Here is a 20,662-nt window from a genome sequence, read left to right on the forward strand (position 1 = left end):
TGAAACCGAATGTTAAGCACATCCTGGTAAAAGCATGCAAAACAAATGTAGCCTTCAGAACAATGGGAGGAAGTGAAAAGACCTGCTGAGCCATCATTAATCTCCTTTAAGTGTTTGCATGGATTTTTCTTTTGAAGAACCCAGTAAGCCTTTAAAATGCTGCCCATTCCAAATTGTACAGTTGTCCGCTGGTCCAGTTTTCCACTAGAAATCTGAGTAAAATTTGTGAGTAACAGAGCTGCCCTATATATATAGAAAGATTAATAAACAAGGTCATATGTTTTATGTACCTGTACATATAAAGTCATTCAGATATACTGCTTTCCACACGGGTCTCAAGATAATATATTGCATCTGAGAAAATTTATACTGTGTTTATATAGTGGTGTCGAATAAAACGCTCTGTGCTTCAAAGCAGTACACAAGCAGCAGCAGCTTGCAGCCCTATAAACCGTTGCTGCCGTTGTGATGGTATTACTGCATTTTCCATTACTGCTTCATTCAAAAACATGGAACATCCAGCTTGCTGTTGTACGTCTACTGTCATGTAAATGCGGTATCAGACTTTGAGTGTAAAGCTATGAAGAATGTTTAACAGTCAGTGGGCTGGTCGTCCATGTAACTGTTATGCAGCAAGTAATATTGTATTTTTGCTCTGGTTGTACAAGTAGGAGGGCTACAGTAAAGAGTCATCATTCAAGGGAATATCCTGGAAGTCTTTGTGTATTTGAAGTAGAGAGAGAGCGAGCAAGAGACACTGAGGAGACAGCCTGTAAATATGAGCTCTGGTTAATTTCACCTCTGCGCTCTGTTATTGTAGTTTACGCTGACAGGCCATTCTCGCAAAGTGACAGCAGCCAGGTTTAAGTGCAACTACAGGCAGGTGGTGACGGGGAGCGCTGATAGAACAGTGAAGATCTGGGACCTGCAGCGGGCTGCCTGTAAGTCACACACACATCTACATAATGTCAGTCTAGTTGTCAAATTGACAGGTGTGTTTTAATGCAAAATGTACAGTGTCCTTATAGATTTATCACACACAGAGCAAGGGTGGTTATTGTATTCATGAATTTACAGTGGGATGTATCTGAAAGGGTAATTATAAATTCAGTACAAATACAAACCTTAAGTTGAAACAGTATGTGAAATGCTAATTAAAAAACGGAAAGCAGTGTTTGACCTGTGTTCAGTTGAACACTTTATTAAGTCTTTTTTGGAAATAAACATTTGATGTTCGCTTCCAAAAAAGTTGTGACAGGTACATGTTTACGACAGTGTTACATCACCTTTCCTTTTAACACTCAATAAATGTTTGGGGACTGAAGACACCAATTGATCCAGTTTTGAAAACCAGTTTATTTTGTCATTCTTCTGTTATACACGTCTTCAATTGTGCAACTGTACTAGGCCTTAGTTCTCTTATTATGCACTAAATAATGCACCACATGTTTTCAATGGGATACAGGTCTGGTCTAAGCAGGTCTAAGCATGCAGACCAATCTAAGCATGGGGTGTCCTTAAAAAGTCTGTAAGGCAGCATATTTTGTTTAAAAATGTGTATATATCTTTCAGCGATAACTACCTTCACAGAAAACACAAGTTACACATGGACTTTTAATAATACACCCCCATAGCATGACAGACCCTGGCTTTTGAACTTTACACTGGTAACAGACTGGGTGTGTGGAGTTAATGCATCTAACACAGAATATGGAACGATTATGTTTCCTATCTAAAGACACTAAAGATGTAACCTCGCGACAACATTCCTAGTCTTAAATTGCCCCTGTCACAACTTTTTTGTAACTTTGTGTTATAGATAACAATTTTAGAATGAGCTTATATTTACAAAAAAACACCTTATCTTCGTACCATTTTGGATTAAATACAGGATGAAGTGGGTTTACAGATCACTGCTTTATGTTTTTATTTGCATTTCACATATTGTTCCAACTTTTTTGGAATTGAGGTTTGTAATGTAATGAGCAAAAAGATTTGCATGCATAGATTCTGGCTCCAAATTGAAAGTAATGTTGTGCTAACATTACATGACTAAGCATTTCATTGTTTAGCTGATATTTACACAGGGAAATGTACATGTTTGGTTATTAACAGTGGGCAAATATAATGGTTTATATGTTACACATAAGTGAATGGTGTAATGAAGCTATGTGTGCCACACAACAAACGTGTTTTGGCCAACTGATAATGCTTGGGGTTGGGGGAAGATTGTATATTTGACTTTTCAGTGACCCTTAATTAGTTTGAAACTGTTGATTTTTTTTTTCTCTGCCCACAGTGTACGTGATGGATGTTTTTGAATCCTTTTATTTCAACATTCAAATGATTAGCTTTTCCTTCACAGGCAGCTCTCAAAGCTTCCTGGTTTATGCGTACTGACACCAAAGCTAGATATGTCAGGACTGGAAATAGTCCTGTCAGCGTTCCACTAGGTGTAGCTGCGCCTGAAAGACATAAATGAGAAAATATCAGACGACAACAAAGGCTAATACAGTTACACTGTTTAGTAGGTCTATAAAACAAGGTAATGGGGTAATTAAGCATTTTAATCAAGCTACTAAGTGCAGTTAGACAGCAAAATCAGCTATTTGTCTACTGACTGCATGTAAATGTACTCACGTATACTTGTTGCTCATATTGTTTTTCTCTGTCTTTCAGGCATACAAACCATTGAGGTGTTGTCCTACTGCAGTGATGTGGTGTGCTCTGAGTATTACATCATTAGCGGCCATTATGACAGAAAAATACGTTTCTGGGACAGCAGGTAGGGAGACGCCACTCAAATAATGACAGTAATTTATTACCACTTACACAGACTGTTCCCGGGGGTAGAGCAGGCTAAAAAATCCTAACTCACTGTGTGCTTAGTAAATACAGAGAGACTGTAGCTGTAGCTGTTTCACGTAAGTAAATGTAGGTGGTGAAGCAAACATTGTCTAAACAGAGTTTGTTTAAAACAAAATTTTAATTCCATTAAATGTCAGTGATATTTGGATTTAATACCTTTATTACAAGCCATGCCACCATTTACACATTTCCAAGGGTGGAAAATAATACTAAAGTATTCCACTTAAGTATTATTTTTAAAGATTTGTACTTTAATCACATATTATTGAAAGTGAATACCTGTACAGTTTCATTTCCAAGAGAAATAAACATATTATTACTTCTTACTTTTTCATTTAGATCTTCAAAGTATTCTGTAAAAATCTCAAAGTCCAGGAGATTTTGCTCTCTTTTTCTATTGGCAGTCAGTTGAGTTAGAGCACATTTGAATTAGTATTTTATATTAAAACATCCAGCCAAATTTTGTAAAAAAAAAAACAAAAACAAAAACAAAAAAAACAAAACAAAAAAAAAAACACAATCACCCATAGCTATGCTCATTTATCTTTGTGCAAGGACCAATACCACCAATTACTATACAAATCATTTTTACTTTTATGTACTTGCACATTTAAATCTAGATACTTTGGCCCCGTTATTCCACATTTACTTGTTTTACAAATTTTCGATACAGTACTTTCACTTAAGTACAGTTTTTCTGTACTTCTTCCTAGAGGTGGGCGATATAGAAAAAAACGAATATCGCGATACTTCAAGAAATTTTCACGATACACGATATGTCACAAGATTTATTGTTTCAGACAACTGATCAGTTGGAACAGACAAAAACGAGCCAGCAGTGCTACATTTAAAAATACTATCAACAACTGCAACTAAATGCAGTTAAACAGGACTCTCTTTTTAATGAAGCATGCAGTTAGTCAGTGTCATACAAGTACTGACGATATACACAGTATGTTCAGAAAAGCATATGGTATTGTGACATAATTTATCACGATAGCTATATATATTGTCAGATTGCCCAGTCCTCCTTTTACCTCCTCTGCACATTTCCAAGTTACTTTTTTTTGTCTTCCCATGTTTGTACCAAATTGTTGTCTGAGTGCTAATTGTGACTGTGTAGTTTGGTGGGAGAGAGCTCTAATGCATATGTGTTAGTGCTGGGAAGAGCTGCTGTTCTGCTGGCCTCTTCAGCATTTTCATAATCTCATTTAATGGAACTGAAATTCTGCCTTAGAAGGATTTCACACACAGTGAGCCTGGGACTGATTCCATGCCGTGTGTCTTTGAAGAGATGAGAAGTGAAATGTTGGTGTCAGAAAGTATTCAGAGCAGGAAGTGTGTACAGTCCACTCTGATGCTGGAAACTAACGCAGCTTTGAGGCGAAAGAGAAATGCAGTCCAGAAAATCAACAAATCTGAATAATGTGTTGCTGCACTGTGTGTATGTGTGTGAGAGAGAAAGAGACCGAGAGAAATCTTTGAGGGAGAAAATATGTTGAATTCAAGACTGTCAATATTGATTGATTAGAAATTTGTATATTAGTCATCTATTTATTAAGTACTTAGTGGTAAAAAGAGACCAAACACTAAAATGGATTTAACTGAACAATAACAAATTTCAAACATCCAAAAAATGTATTAGAAAAAGAAAAACAAAGAACTTTAAAATCAACCTCAGATTAAAATGGACATTGTTACCTTGTTAGTTGATGTCTCTTGTCATATTAAGAAGCATTTATCATATCAATATCATTTCAAATACACAATTCTCTTGTAAATTTTTGTAGTAATGTTCCATCAGAATGTAATGATTTTCCTCCATGTTTAAACGTCTCCAAAGTTTTGATCACATCAGAAGGTGAAAAAAAATAAATAAATAACCAGTGATATGATGTTTCATCCTCCCTCCCACCACACCAGCCTATCACTCAGCAAAAACGCTCAGCTAGCTCAGATACTCTCTCTGACATGTATACAACTGTAGGCAAAAGTTGGGCACCCCTGTTCAAATTGCATAGTATGTTGACTTTCTAAAAGAAAATAAGTGACAACATCCTCTTCAGAGAACAAACTTAAATATGGCCATTTTTCTGCAAATTTTAGCGTACAATTTGTATTTATTTGCCATATATTTGAAACATATTGAGGATAAAAAATATACAATATAAAATGTGTGCAGGCTTCATGGTATGTTTTTTTCAATATGTTAAATTCAGTAAATAAACTGTTATTATTTATTTAAATTAAGAAGTGTGATTCCTGTAAAGGATGTGTTAACCTATTTTCACTTAAAAGATTACTAAAACGCAATTTGACCAGGCATGCCCAAGCTTTTGCACAGTTTTAAGTGACCCTTAGTACTCTCGTGTCAGGGGATCAAGCCAGCGATCTTCCGGTCACAAGGCTGGTTCCCTAACCTCCAGCCCACAACTGCCCCCATATGACTGTATAGTAGTGTGCAGTAATCCTAACATTGTTTAAAACCATGTATCATGGTGTGTGCTTGTAAAAACACATTTCATAAGAACTAATGCATAAAAACAAACACATACAGTAAATTTTTTTGGTTTTGTTTTGAACAAATTAGTTGAGATGTTGGGAGCTAGTCTGAAGAACAATGTTTGGCTCCAGATTTCTCATGGACACCTCCAGCTTCACATGAATTTGTTAAATTCGTTTGTTAAATTAAGTTTTTTTTTTCATAATAAGGCAGACATCACCTAGTGCTGTTTCACTAAAGCGAACTGTGTTGGTGAGCTTCTCTTTAATTAAACTGAGACCGGTAACCCTCACTGTCCCTCCCATCTCCCTGTCTAAGCTAGGCTGAGGGTCTAGGAGTTGCGTGGCCTCAGGTGTGTGTGTAATTAGCTGTGGTGAGAGACGGCTTGTTAACACTTTGCTCTTAATGCAGTAGACTGATAGCCCTGCAGGTGTGTTCATAGCGGCATGCTATATTTACTGCTTAGCATCTGCTCCTCACTCTCTCTCTTCTGCAACATTTATGTGGTGCACAGCAATGTCTGGAGCTGAATTTAAGGAGACAGTAGTTACAGACTCCTCTTTATCTGTATTTTACAGAGGTAAAAAGTAATTTCAGACTTGGCACATTTACATAGGTTTTAATCTCTTAGTTGTAGCAGTCTTTATCATAACTCCACTAGAGTTGTCCACTAGTTAACTGATCAGTTGTTGTAGCATTGTTGGTCAACTAACGTTCTCTTAGCAGACAATTGCATTGATTCATTTCTTTCTCTTTTTACATCCTTCATGCTATTTTTCTTTTTATTACTATAATGACCTACTTATAAAATACAAGTAAGTAACCAGTAGGTATTTCACAGTGTAGTTTACAAAATATACATTACTGTTCAAAAGTTTGGAATCAGTATTTTCAATAATATTAAAACCAAGTTGGTAGCAGATAAGTGTATAAAGCAAATACATTGGTCCTGTACAACGTCGCAAGTTCCATTAATAAATAAATAGGATACTAGGAAACTGTAAATAAAATGAAGAAATGTTCGACTTTTCTAGAATGGTGAACCGAGCTGTAGAAGATTCTTAGATGACTGAGGATGCTGTGTAACAGAAACATCAAGAATGATGTTGGAATAAAATTGATAGCCAGAATTCTTCATAATGGAACTTTACAAAAAATGTATGTCAATAGATATTCTTGATTATTCAGTATATTCTTGATTATTTAATGACTTCATGTTTACTTGATTCGTAAAATATTGGATAAAATATATGAATGCACAAATATGTTTTGGTTAATGGCTTGTAATACTAAGTTATTATTCTATATGTTATTGTTTGCTATCCAGTGTTGACCAGAGGAGGTTGGGTTCCCCTTTTGAGTCTTGGTTCCTCTCAAGGTTTCCTCTTACTTTTAGGGAGTTTTACCTTGCCACTGTCGCCATTGGCTTGCTCATGGAGGCTGGGCCCAGATTTTTTTTCTGTAAAGCTGCTTTGTGACAACACCTGTTGTAAAAAGCGCTATATAAATAAACTTTGACTTGACTTGATTTGACTTGCCAATATAAAAAATCTTACTATGGCAAGTGATTCCAAACTTTTGAACGCTAGTCTAGAGAAGCGGTGTGTGTAATATGTTTGTTCATTTTGTAAATCTGTTAAATAAGAAATATACACTTTTGAAAAAGTACAAAGAAAAGTGTAATAAAAACACTTGTATTAACATATAAAGCCAACAGAATGTTTATATTAGGAGTACAAGGTCATTTGAATTTCTTTAGATTGTTGTTTCTCATATTATGTTATTAAGTTGTTATCTGTTTGGGAGGTGTAGAGAAAATGGAGCAATTAGTTTGATTTTAGACAAAAATCTTTTGTTGGATGGTGAAAATTTTCAATCAAGAGTAGCCCTAAAATGTACAACCCAAACATTTAGTGTCAAGCCTTCTCCACTGTGTGTGTAGAGGTAGGAACTTCTTCAGTACAGCAGCAGTCTGGTGGAGCAGTTGTTATTAGATGATCATTGTGTAATTAGTCATTATGGAATATTCTTGTGCATAACCACAGGGAATGCCATATGGTTAGCAGTAATAACAAAATATTGTTTCATAAGCACACACTGTGAGTCTGTAAGAAATTGCTCAGTGATACAACTTTTGTTGTTTTGATCTCTACTCAAGCACATTAGATTTAAAATGAAATAATAGTTAATTGTATAGTTAAATGCAGAATGTCAGCTTTAATTTGAGAGTATTTGCATCTAACCACAGAATAGCATTTTATCTACAGTCATATTTTAACATGATAAATAATGATCTGTTTATTCAACAAGCTGACATGTAGTAGAAGTGTTAGAGTGCACTAATAGGGTTGTAGCTAACTGTAGTTTTAATTAAATCAAAGAGTCAATCAGTTAATCCTTGTACTTTACAGTGTTGGATGCTGTACGTCTGTCCTCCAGTAGCACGGTGATAAAGGCAGACGTCCCCCATTTGATTATAACACCTGCATATCATACCAAGATAGGCTAGGAGCTCTGAAGGTGCCCTGTGGTATCTGGCACCAATATATTAGAAGCAGATCCTTCAAGTTCTGTAAGTTGCAAGGTGGAGCAGCCCCAGATCAGACTTCTTGTTCCAGCACATCCCACAGGGGAATTTGGAGGCCTGGGCAACACGTTGAACTCTTCGTTATGTTCCTCAAAACCATTCCCAAACAGTGTGTGCAGTATGGCAAAGTGTATTATCCTAGGCCACTGCCATCAGGGAATACCATTGCCATGAAGGGGTCTACCAGCAGGGGGATCGCCCAGAGCATCACACTTCCTGCACTGGCTTGCCTTCTTTAAGGAGTGCATCCTGGTTCCATCTCTTCCCCAGGTAGACAGAGCACACATACCCAGTTGTACATGTGATGTAAAAGAGAACAGGACTCATCAGACCAAGCGGCATTCTTCCATTGCTCCAAGGTCCAGTTCTGATGCTAACGAGCCCATTGTGCCACATTAGCCTTTCTGTCTGTTTGGCGAGATGGGACAGCACTCGTTACCCTCATGATGAGCCTCGTACACTTGTATTCCTGCAGCTTTATACTTCTATAAAATGAACTGTAAAATAACCTTAGGTTATATTAATCCTGTGCGAATCCATGGCGGTAAATATTCCATTATATCCTATCCTTGAAAAGCAGTTGGTTTTTTCAAGTATGGAGACAATTGAAGAAGGATTTACTTATATTCTCTGTGGTCATCAAGCCAAATCTAGCCAAAATGTATTGTTCTACGTCAAGTCTATGACTCATTCATTACATCATGCATTCATTTAAGACATCCAGGTTAGATGGTTGGGGTAAATAAAATTATGATTAAATCAAATGGTTGCACATGTTTTATACTTCTGAGCAGCGAAAAATATTGCATATGGAACTTTTTTGGTGTGTCTGCAATGCTTATGGTAAAGTAGTCACTCCTGTTTCTGTGATTTATAAGGTATGTGCATGGATACTGTTGTACTAGATTAACCATTTGAAGTGGCAATATTCATATACTGAAATCACTGTTCGAGTATTCTGGTATCATCACAGGAAGACAGAGAAAATATAGACAAGAGACCAGCAGTTCAATAAAATGCCACTTTTATGTTTTAACGAGACTGTGAAATGTTATGGTTTAGCTCGTATTTGTGAGTGAGTAAATATATTACATTGTGCCACTCAAACACGAGTGAGCGTGCTGCCAAGCACACATTGCTAAGGACGTGATTGAGATGTTTGCGGCTTTATTACTAACTATTCTAACTGCTCTAGCTGATGATAGTTTTAGCTTGTGTCTAAAGATGCAGCCTCTGTTGCTCCTATCCAACATGAAAATGACAGATTTCCCCACCAGATAGGATTAAGAAGTGCAGCACTAGGTTGGATTTAACAGGCCCTTGCTTAAGAAAGTAGTGTAACAGTACAGACATTTATTTATATTTATTTTACCACAGATATGTGTTGTGAGATAGTATATATCTATATATAGAATAAAAAAGAAGTTCCAGCATTCATTTTGCGTTTATTTATTTTAATTTTAGTCAAAGTCCAGTAGCACCCAATAAGAGCTTAATTAATTAATTATTATTTCGTAGAAAACAAGTAAATGTAAATACACACAGTGCTTTGAGTGCAGCACAGTGGAGTTTTTTTCTCTTCTTACTTTCATCTCTCTTGGAAAGTTGTGTAGCGAAAAAACAGTGGAAACCATTCCAATGTCTCAATATGTCTGATACCGCAGATATTTTGTCACACAGCATAAGATCTAACTGTGTTTGATTCACAGTGATGTCTTTTAACCTCTATACTGAAAAAATAAGGAGATTTAAAATGAAAACTGTTTATAAATATATCTTCACAGGCTTTTCGTAGATATGTGTAAGTTGTCAGCAGACATGATGTAGCATTTTAATCCAAAGATTGGTCAGAACAGCCGTGTGATCTGTGTGTGTTGCCAAGTACTATAATCAGCATGCTTCTGCTTCTGTACATTTCGAGGTTTAAAAATCAGCCTATTATTCACACCAAGGCTGAGCCCTTGACATCTCTCATTCACTCCCAGCAACAGTAACCTCCAGCTGCTGCTGTGCCGGCAACTCGTCTGTCGCCTAGCAACTATCGGCCCACATACTAATTGTCTCTTCACGTCTCTGTAATAGGTGATTTGTGCTGTGTTATGACATTTGTAAGAAAAAAAGTGCAGTGCTTTGCTGATTTGTTAGATTTGTTCCAGAGTAAGACTTTCTTTTATGTGGTGACTTTATGCTCATATGCTTACTTAGTATTTGTTCTAAACTCATAAATTACTCGTTTCATGAGGGTGCACATTTGTAAGTCATTTAGTTCGCTTCTTTATACAAGCGAACAAACAAGCAGCACAAACATGTACTGTTATGTTTTCATTTGAATGCATTCCTCACTGACATAAAGCTAAGGCTTTATCAGCTTTCTTACGAGTCTCTGGCTCTGTGCAAAGGTGAATCAATCAGGATGCAATGAGACGGAATGAAATCAATGAAATCAATTTGTTTAAAGGTATGAGAGAGCATAAAGGTGTTAAGAGACCTAAAACCACCAGGGAAGGTCATCTCATTTATTATCTTCATGGGTCTTTTGGTTGAATGTGCCTCAGCTGCTGTGGTGCTAGGGTATAGGCTTTTAGTAAACGTAGTGGAATATAGCATATATAGTTAAATAGCATGACATAACATTAGAACAATTTAAAAGGACTGTATGATATTTGCAGCAAACACAGACTTCCTTCTAACACTAGACTGCTTTGAAGAATCCATCTCCATTGTTCATGGCAATATTAATATTTTTATATGAAATCTTATATATAGTATATCAAAACACAGCAAGTGCAGTGGTAATACAGATAAAGGATGTTGTACACTCTAATCCCCCATTAACAAGGTGAAATGGGATAAAAAGTTCCTTACAATACTGTCTTTGACACATCCCATCTCATTAACTTATTCCATTAAAATGATTCTGTGGTAAACAGTTTACTTTTACCATCACCATAAACAGTTAGACTGCTAATCTTATTATTGAATTCTTATTAGAAATGTCTTATAAGAAGTAATGCACTTACTCATCTAATAACATTACATTTTTTGTAAACAAAAGAAATCATTTTGAAGCCATTATGTTTGAGGCAAAACTGGCCCTGTCTTTAGCTATAAAGTCATATACTGTGTACTTGAATTCCAACTATTTTTTTCTTAATTTCTGTATAGTTAAATGGTAAAGATGCAAAACAAAGTCACTCAGAGTTATTTGACGAGAAACATGCCATTGCAGAGAAGCTTACAATGTCAGTTCAGACAGAAAGTCTGACATTTTAGAGATTTTTGTTTTTAGTTTATTTTTGGTGGAGAGGTACATGAAAAGTAAGAAAATGTTACTTCAACATCACATAAAATCTCAGACACGTGTAGGTTCACTGGTGGTTTTGAAAAGTAAATAAAATGCCTGTATTTGTGTTGTAGACATTGCAAGCCCTGGTTCCTATCACCATCGCTGTAAAGACATGCACCATTTCACATCAACCACTGTGAACGACTTTGACACATCTGAAAGATTGACTGACCGAATTATTTGGATATTTCTAAAATCAATAGAATGTTTCTTTTAATAATCGTTACATGGACTTAAATCTGCTATCCTGCTGTGGTGCTGTCCTGCATGTTCTTTAGCTGTCCTGCTGTCGTTCTACCAGTCTTGTTATACTGTAGGTCTAAGTCATAGGCATAGACTAGTATTAACCATATTTCATTGTTGATTGGCTTAGTGATGCACTGAATTGAAAATTCTTGATTCTGTAACACATTCAGTCAACAAACTGAAGACCAAAAGAGACGCTTCTGTAATATGTAATTTGCTCTTTAATTTAAGCTTTTAAAATGAACATAATAATCCTGCGGATTCTTCAAAGACAGTAATCACCAAGTTGGGAATTAAAACTGAGAGAACCAACATTAAGAGAATATATTACTTCATGGTTTCCCCACACGCATTTAAAGATGAGTTCCAGAGCCCATCTGCTATAGCAACAGAAAACATCTTGTTTTTTAATACACGAAGCATGTAGACGTGGCTTTGGAGCTCCTGACTAGCAGTCTGAAGTTTCTCCAGCAAAGGGAGCTATTAGCACACAAGTTGCTTTAGTGTTCATCATTTAAAGAATAGAAAAAGACATGGACTCTGGTAGGATGTAACGAACGCATGTGTTTGCAGTAACAGCCTATGAGACTTACGATCCAGTATCGATTATCAAAAGATATTGAGTAATTCAGTATAATTTTTGTGTATATTAAACTATTTCATGAAGTCAGATAATGCTACAGAGCCTGTAAGCTAAAGACTGAGTAGATCAGAGGCCTATGCTGCAGAGAGCTGTGTTTGTGTTTCACTGTTGATCTGCTACTGCTCAGACTATTTGAATGTGCCTGTGCTGACCAGAAAAGAGGAAAAAAAACGGCTTTTTAAATATTATTATTATTTTTTTTATTTATTTTTTTTTAAACTGTCATTTTAGACACGTTTAACCACTCTTTGCGTCAAAGACTGAAAGTGCCACATTTGACCATTTTCAGGTGAAAAACTTTGATGACCGATATTTTGGTGCATCTCTACATTGGCTTTTAATTTTACATTACTTGTGAGGAAAGCGATAACTAAGATCATGTACAACCTTTTTTTATCATTTCTGCTGTTTTTCTGTAATAAAGTATTATGTCCAGTAAAAAGACAATTTTAATGCTCTACCTGTAACACTCCTAAAATGATGCTACCACTTTCATTTTTAATCTTTTTGGGACACATGTCATAAAACGCTTTGGGTTCTGCATTTTGGGCAAGGTGCAGTCTGTCTGCAGGATTATTTTGAGGTAATCTTACAGACTGCGTTACACTGGCCTAAGGAAGATATGAGAACAAATGCATGAGTCAGCTAATTAGCATCTTGCAGCGTGAGTCTTAGTGACATTATTGATGTCTGATTTAAAAGTCAAATTAGTCATGTTTAACACCTAAGTTAAGCTGCTTCAGGAGAGTCTAATCTGCTTGATCTAGTCTTGTTTCTTGGATTTAGTGACATTAAGGACAATTTCTTCAACTCCTCATTTAGTTTAAAGAAATTATTGTTCATTTAACTTGTTTCACACAGAACTCTGCAATCATCATAGTTACTACAGGAATGCTGAAATTTTCTTTTCAAAAATGTAGAATGATGCCAAATTCACACACTTTGAAGATACTAAGGTTGAATGCCTCACGATAACAAGTATGTGTGTAGCTGTGGTAATAAGAAGAGTATAACAGAATATGTTTTTTTTCTGTTGTTTTTACCCATTAGATATACAGTTCAAAATAATTTGGTGCATTCGATATGAAATCTAAATCATTACTCAGCTGACATTCATGTTTGTACAGGAAACATGTTCTAATTTTTTGAGATTTGAACATAAATACCTTTTCTAGAAAGATGAATGCAAAGCAATACATAAGGATTTTTTCACTGTAAGTAATCTTCCATCTTCTTAATCACTTCTTTTCTTTTTTCTGCAATCATCTTTTCCTAAATCTGTCATACTCCTGTAGGGCAGCAAGCTGCACACAGGAGGTCCCCTTACAGGGCAAAGTCACGTCATTGGACATCTCTCCCAACCACAGGGAGCTGTTAAGCTGCTCGAGGGATGAGAGCCTGCAGTTGGTGGACTTAAGGATGAGCAACGCCAGGATGGCCTTCAGGTGCGGAGAGCTGTACAGTAGGGTTGTCCCTGTCCATGCAGCTTTGACTTTAGCAAGTTTGCAGGTCTGCAGGTCCTTAAAAAGTCTTAAAGTATTAAATTTAATTCTGTGACTTTAAGGCCACATAGAGCTTTACATTTTAGTATTTTATCTTTTTATAATTGTCTTAAATGTGTAACAGTGTGTAGTGCAACAAAACTTATGTTATCTGATGTATTTATCCACAGTTTGTTACACTGAAAGATTAGTGTTTTATAGCTTATTTAATTGCACATTTTGCCACCTATTGATGTGGTTGCATTGTGGGCAAAATGTTTGCCAAGTCCATCTTTGTTGACCAATCTCTACCAGCCATCACTGAATAAATGCATGTCTTTAAACAGTAATCAGTGTGCAACTTACATGCACAGTTAGTTGTACTGAAGCACTTCAGATTTGTTAAGTTCTCTGTTCACATATCTTACATGTACACCTTAATTTAGTTTTACTAAAGTGTGATAAAATAAACCTCTGCACATTTTGGAGCAGAATCAATTTTCACATATTCCTGGCTTAAGTCACCATTTTTATTGTACCAACGTAGATGGAAATGCAACAGTAAATCATTTGTTTAAACAAAAGTAATAAGTGAAGTTTTCTTTGTTCTTTTTCTGTATGGTCATTCTAGGGCAGAAGGTTTCAAATGTGGAAGTGACAGTACCAAGGCCATCTTCAGGTGAGATGCAAAAACATTACAAGCAGTCCAGCTGTCCAGCCAGTCCAAAAAAAATCCTGTCAGATTCAGCGCAGTACAAATGTGAAACACTAAACACAAATCATGATCTGTAAAAATCATGAGTTCTTAATGGTTGTTTTTAAATGTGGCACAGGTAGAGCATTGTGTCTGTGTGTTGAAATATTGTTATACAAGGCTGCTGTGGGTGAGCGGGCGTTTGACCCACTACTTTTATTTCATGATGCTTACATCCAAAAAAATAACTTCCACTCTCCATAACATGCACAGATCATGGACCACTGACATATAGACACATACAGTCACATTTGTAGAACCAATCAAAATCTCCATTTCAGCTGAGGGGGAGGACAGAACATTTCCCAAATATTTAATTTAATGGAAAGTTTGCTGCCTGAGTGCTAGTTGCAGTGCTAGCTTTAGGGCAAACTACTGCATGTTAGATTAAAATGTGGCACAGCACAAGTTGTAATCTCAGTCTGGAAAACTGTAAATATGTATGTTAAAAACCTGGATTTGAAAGATCATATTTAACATGAGATACCAAATACTTATGAAATATCAATCATTTTTAGAATACTTCGTTTAGCTTTTAAACTAATAGTATTTTATCCATACACACTTTAGCTCCACCTCATTTGTGTGATAAAACAGGCAGGCTTCACAACTGTTTTACTCGTTGTGTGAACCGAGAGTGATGCATGTGAGCAACAGCCCAGATTTTGCACTCAAAACTGTACTCCTTAAATGCTGGGTCAATAGGAAGACCCAGTTCTTATAAGCAGAGTAACATTCAGCTGTCCTCTGATAAAACGTTTGTGGTCAATTTGAATGTAAATGATAATGACGGTTTGAAAAAGATTTCAGAGAAAGAAGCAGATTATGTACTATATTATGTGAACCAGAAGATTCTGGGAAGAGGCCTTTTGCAGTATCCCAGATGCTTTCGTAAAGGTCAGCGTAAGAGAATTGCTGGAAGCCTTTAGTTAGCCCCCTCCTCCTCCATCACACACCCTTTTCACAGTGTGACCCTACCATTTTCTTTGCATGATCACTGAGTGTAGTGTAAATGCTCGGTGTGATGTAAGATGAGAGAAGAAAAGAGAGACAGAGAGCAATACAGAAATAACAAAGGCTGAGGCCCCATTTATGCTTCTGGTGAGTGGCTGACTCCCAGTTGAGTCATACACTTAGCAGTTTCTATGGCAACAGTAGAACCAGAATGCATTGCGTAATTTTTTTTAAGGTTGGGTCTGCCTGGGTAATGTGAGCTAGGAGAAGGAGGGGCCTAGTGGAAGATTTATCACCCTCCCCCTCAACGTTTTCCTCAGGTCCAGAGCCCAGCGCCGGGCTGAATATGCTCACCACGGCACCGGCAGCTCACCACTGCTGCCAAGAAACAGAGCCTTTTACACACAGATTAAGCTTAGTCCTTAAGTAAATGGTGCTCTAATGAAAGGGCTGATGAATTAATGAGACCATAGCAGATCGGTCAGAATCATTAGATGAGAGCATCTGACCAACGTCTAAATTAAATTTAAAATGAAGGCATACTGTGACTGTAATAACTTATCATTATGGGACATTTTCCACCCGAGACCTTTTAAGTCAGTTTAACCCTTTTAGAGCCATATTAAGGCATTTCCACTGTGTTTTCCCGATCAGACTGACATTTTTGTATTATGAGGAAACACTCCTGTGCAACTTATTAAAGCAAATCAGTCCCAAAATTTTAAGTCCTTTTAAATTTATACATATTTCATATAGGGATGTGCATGGGTGCTTCAGTAATTAGTAAACCATTCGAGCTGCCAGTATTTCAGTATTCCAATACTGAAATCACTATTTGGTGTTTGTTGTGTTTTTATTGCAGTTTTGCTCGTATTTGTGAGTATACATGAAGGGTTTTGTTCTAAAGTGCACTATTCGCTGTTTTTAAGAATATGCAATATATTTATTGTTTGGAGTAAGCTTTACACAAACAAGAAACATCACTGCTATTTTACGATAAATACCACCTTTATTAGAGAAATAAAAATGTGTTCCATTATACGTTAGCTATTATTCTTTTCAAAAACTCATTATATCGGAAATTGTTACAAAAGATTATACAGCATTTTGGAGTGAAACTCTTCATAAATATTATACTTTGCTCTTACACAACACGATTGCCTTAATGCAAATTTGTTGTCAAGAACACATTGTAAAGTATGTGACTGAGGAGGTAGAGATAGTGTGCTAACTAGACTAACTACTCTAACTACTCTAGCTGATGTTAGCCAGTACCAGTTTGGAAACAGAATTTGATCCCACCTTCATGAGAAAATATATTTATCCGATAAACTAGCATGTTGGAACGCCATGAGGTGAAAACTTGTGTAGAAGACATTGTTGACCTCATCTTCTCTAAAGAGGTAACTTCCCTTACTCATCCGACAAGGAAACCTACTGATATTCTGTTCTGCTATTTTTGAATAATAAAAGGTTTTTCCACATTTTAACCTCCAGTCATCTAAAAAGTCTCTGCAGCCATAAGCTAACTTTAGCAAAAGCTTTTTTTTTTTTTTTATTGTTGCTTTTTACATCCCTTTGATTAACCAGATAATCGTTTATGATCCTGATTATTAAAAATGTGCCATCTTTTTGGCAGAATTTAGGGTAATGCAGTATTAGCTAAAGATATAGTCAAGTCAAGTCAAGAGGCTTTTATTGTCATTCCATCTATGTACAAGTACACAGTGGATAGAAATTACATTCCGTCCAAGGAACACGGTGCAACATGAAACAAAATAGATAGTACAAAGTGTAACGTGCAGGTGTAAGTGTGCAAAAAGAATTAGACTAGAAACAATACAATAAATAAAACAGACATTAGACACAGTAAACAGACAGGACAGTGCCGCGCTGACACAGCACTCATTTCTGAGCATGAGGTAGGGTTGTGGAATAAGGTGCAAAGATTATTTAACATGCTGTGATCTGTGAGTAAACGCAGTCAGATAACATACGTGAGCACAGCAGTTACTGAGGTAGGATATACACAGTACTTGAGTAAACAAAGTGTAAACTGTATTAGCAGCAAAGTTCCAGATAGTACAAAAGAGTATCAAAAGAGGTGTGAGTGTAGAGTATGTATGTGAGGGGGGCTTTCAGTTCAGTCCTTAAATTAGCTTTGAGCGAAGGAGCTTAAATTGACAAATGTATTACAAGTTCTTGTAGTCAATTATTGTGAATAAGGGAACATCTTTGCAGAATTCGACCCCACCTTACTTGGATGGCCCCTGGTATATTATCTGTAGTGGTTAAAAAGTTATTAATAAACTATCTGGTTTGGATTAGTTTAGGCCCATGCTGAGGTTTAGGCTTGGGATTGGGGTTAGAGTTAGGAAAAATTAAAGAGAATTTAATAGATAAATAGTTATTGTAATTAAAAGCTATGTAAATGTATAAGCATCTAGAGCAAACCTTCCAAGTAAAGTTTTTTAACCCCATATTTTAACATTTAAGACAATTGTAGCAGCTATTCTGTTTGCTTGATTGCTTATTACATACTACGGCTTATTATTCAGTAACTACAGGGACTTCAGTGCAAATTGGTTACACACTTAGGTTATAGAAGTGTATAACAACACTTTGGGCTTGCTGGTGGGAGCTGGCCATTTAAGCGGTTAACTTTAAAGTCCTGGGGATGGGCTTATACATTCTTATGAAAATACACTAAGAAATAAAATGAAATAGGGAATAATGTTTATGTGGCGCTGCGCCATAAAAATATCAAATTTCAAAATTTAAAGCACTCAGCTGTTTTCAGTGCATTTAGTAACTGCATTAGCCTTTAAGAACAAGGCACCTTCACCCAAAAGGTCACTGAATAATTATACTTTTGCCAGAAAGATCACAAGGCAGAGGATAAGTATTTGAAAAACATATAGCTAGGCATTACTTGAGTGTTGCTTTTAACGTCTGTCTTTAGTCCAGATGGATGTTACCTGGCGGCTGGCTCTGCAGATGGTGCTCTGTACGTCTGGAACGTTAGCACAGGCAAGCTGGAAACCCAACTCCCGGATATGCACAGGTATCTAGAATCCCACTGCTAGCCTGAAACAGTTTCTGCACAAGATCAAATGGTTTCTGCTGTTGAAAGAAAGCAGGAGGTTATGAGAGGGATTTTCTTTTTGTTGAAATGCTAAAATCATTCATAGTTTGGTGTGCATTGTCAATGAATTTGACATCTCATAGCCATCTCAATTTCAATATTAAGTAATATCCATTCAGGAAAAGGTACACAGCAATGTTTTCCAACCTAGTCCTTACGGACTTTCAGTTTATGTTTTTACTTTGTTCTGGCTTACAGGACAATTACGGCAGCTATTCTGTTTGTTTGATTGCTTAATTTAGGTAAGCAAGTAGGTTATTATCAGATCTGTGGATTCTCTTATAATAGCTTATATTATACCTGAATAGCATCTTCTGAATAAATGGGCAAACATTTTAGCTACTTGTTCTTTAAAATATCTTGTCAAGTCAAAACATGAAATGAAGATTTGCTTAAGGTAAGGACTGGTTTGTTATAATATAGGACCTGTCCTGCCAGTTCAAAAAGTAATATGACCTTAAAGGGGCACATTGGCCGAAATGAAAAATCTTACTAATACTACATCTGTTGTAAACATGACTACTCACCTCCTACAGTGATGCCACAATAGTCCTGAAAGGGAGATTTTCTAGTTTAAGTGCTTGGAAAACCCCCTTCAGATGATGAATCTGAAAGGTGGGAGCAACATTTGAAACATCACTGTATCAGTGTTTCTTTAATTGGGTGGGATTCCCAATGATTGTACAACATTTATACAATGCATGCTGGGCATTGTAGTGAGAGCGCATTGATAAATTAAAGGATACAAATTTGTGAATTGATCAAACTCAAAAATTATGAAAATGCTGAGGCTGACAGATGCAATGCTGCACTATAGGATAACACATAACATGGCAAATAACATACTAAATGCTCAGACTGGAATGCCCCTTTAAAGATAGCTTTTCACCTCAGTACTTGGCAGAATGAATTTTACTCCATTTCAGAGATGTCAGTTTATACTATAAAGAATGGTTTGGCAGTTCAACCTAAAAAAAATACTTCATGTGGTAGCAATTCTTGAACAATTCTTGTTTTATAACAGTTTGTTTGTAGTTTTGTCAACTAAGTCAGCATAATGTTCAGCCTATCATATAGTTGCTGTATTGACTAAATATGTTTACATGCATTCAGACTGGTTTAACTTTCAGTATATTCAGTCATAGACCGAACATTACAAATGTAAGATCTCATTTCTAGAGTGAAGCTTTTAGCTGTAAGATGACATGGTTTCATTTGTAACTCTCCACTGCAGCCATCAGGAATATTTTTATGGCTCTGTTGTTTATGGACATGTCTTGCAAATGCCAAATTGTGGAGATGAACAATTCTGCTTATAGACTGCACTGTTTATTTCAGATGCTCAGTTAATGCAGTGGCATGGTCAATGTCAGGCGAGTATGTGGTGAGTGTAGATAAGAGCCGGCGGGCCATTCTCTGGAGCGACGTCTGAACCTGGAGACGCGTGGCTCTGCTCCCTGTTGTTGGATTGCCTACCAGACTCAATAACCTACAGTCATCCATCTTCAGCATGTGAGGAACGGTCCAGCATGTTCCATCTTCCAACTGTACTCCCGTGTTTCAGTGCAACCAATGCTACACAAGCCAGCATGCAAGCATCAAGTTGGTTTGACTTTATACAGCAGTTTGGATCCTTCAGATACCTCTCTGTTGATTCTTTTCATAAATTACTGACTCCGAGTGTGCAAAAGCATGTGTTTGCTGACATTCACAAAAGTCAAAATTTCACTCTTTTTTTCGGAAAAAACGGAAAAGACTAATGCCAAGAAACGTATGAAGAGAGGTGCCCTGTACTTTTTGCCGTATTTGTATTTCCATTGTTAATGTTAACTACTTGAGTGCACAGAAATACACCAATTCTATTATTATGTTTAATATATTTCTGTATTTATTATATATTAGATCTGTGGGCAGTGCTTCTGCAACCGCTCCGAGGGCTTTTAGTGGACTTTTTCTAGCCAGATACTTTTACATACTCATTTGTTAAAGATATCCAGTGGAGTTTTCTCAAGGGAAAGCTCTGATTTGTTTACATTCTAATTTGGATTGTGTGTGCTGTTGGTGCCTAAACTAAAAGGTGAATAAATTTCTTACCATGATGCAAAGTGTTGTGATGTCTTTAACAATGTGTTATT

General features: G+C 36.5%; 1 protein-coding gene across 2 annotated transcripts in view; it reads left to right on the plus strand.

The window, feature by feature from the left end:
• The window catches only part of LOC118802426 (protein Atg16l2), a 38,596-nt gene extending 18,503 nt beyond the window's left edge, over positions 1-20,093 (plus strand). Inside the window, exons 13-18 of one of the 2 annotated variants that reach the window (XR_005006669.1) lie at positions 821-941; positions 2,680-2,785; positions 13,489-13,638; positions 14,311-14,353; positions 18,345-18,446; positions 19,866-19,899. Coding sequence is in view for 1 of the 2 variants with exons in the window: in XM_036562978.1 (XP_036418871.1) it covers positions 821-941; positions 2,680-2,785; positions 13,489-13,638; positions 14,306-14,353; positions 18,345-18,446; positions 19,866-19,959 (621 nt within the window). In the remaining variant the exon portion in view is untranslated. Of the gene's footprint in view, positions 1-820; positions 942-2,679; positions 2,786-13,488; positions 13,639-14,305; positions 14,354-18,344; positions 18,447-19,865 lie in introns of both variants that reach the window. The other variant, XM_036562978.1, reaches the window with a different exon arrangement.
• The last annotated feature ends 569 nt before the right edge of the window (positions 20,094-20,662 follow it).

The sequence above is a fragment of the Colossoma macropomum genome, unplaced genomic scaffold, assembly GCF_904425465.1.
Source record: "Colossoma macropomum unplaced genomic scaffold, Colossoma_macropomum, whole genome shotgun sequence".
Lineage (NCBI taxonomy): Eukaryota > Metazoa > Chordata > Actinopteri > Characiformes > Serrasalmidae > Colossoma > Colossoma macropomum.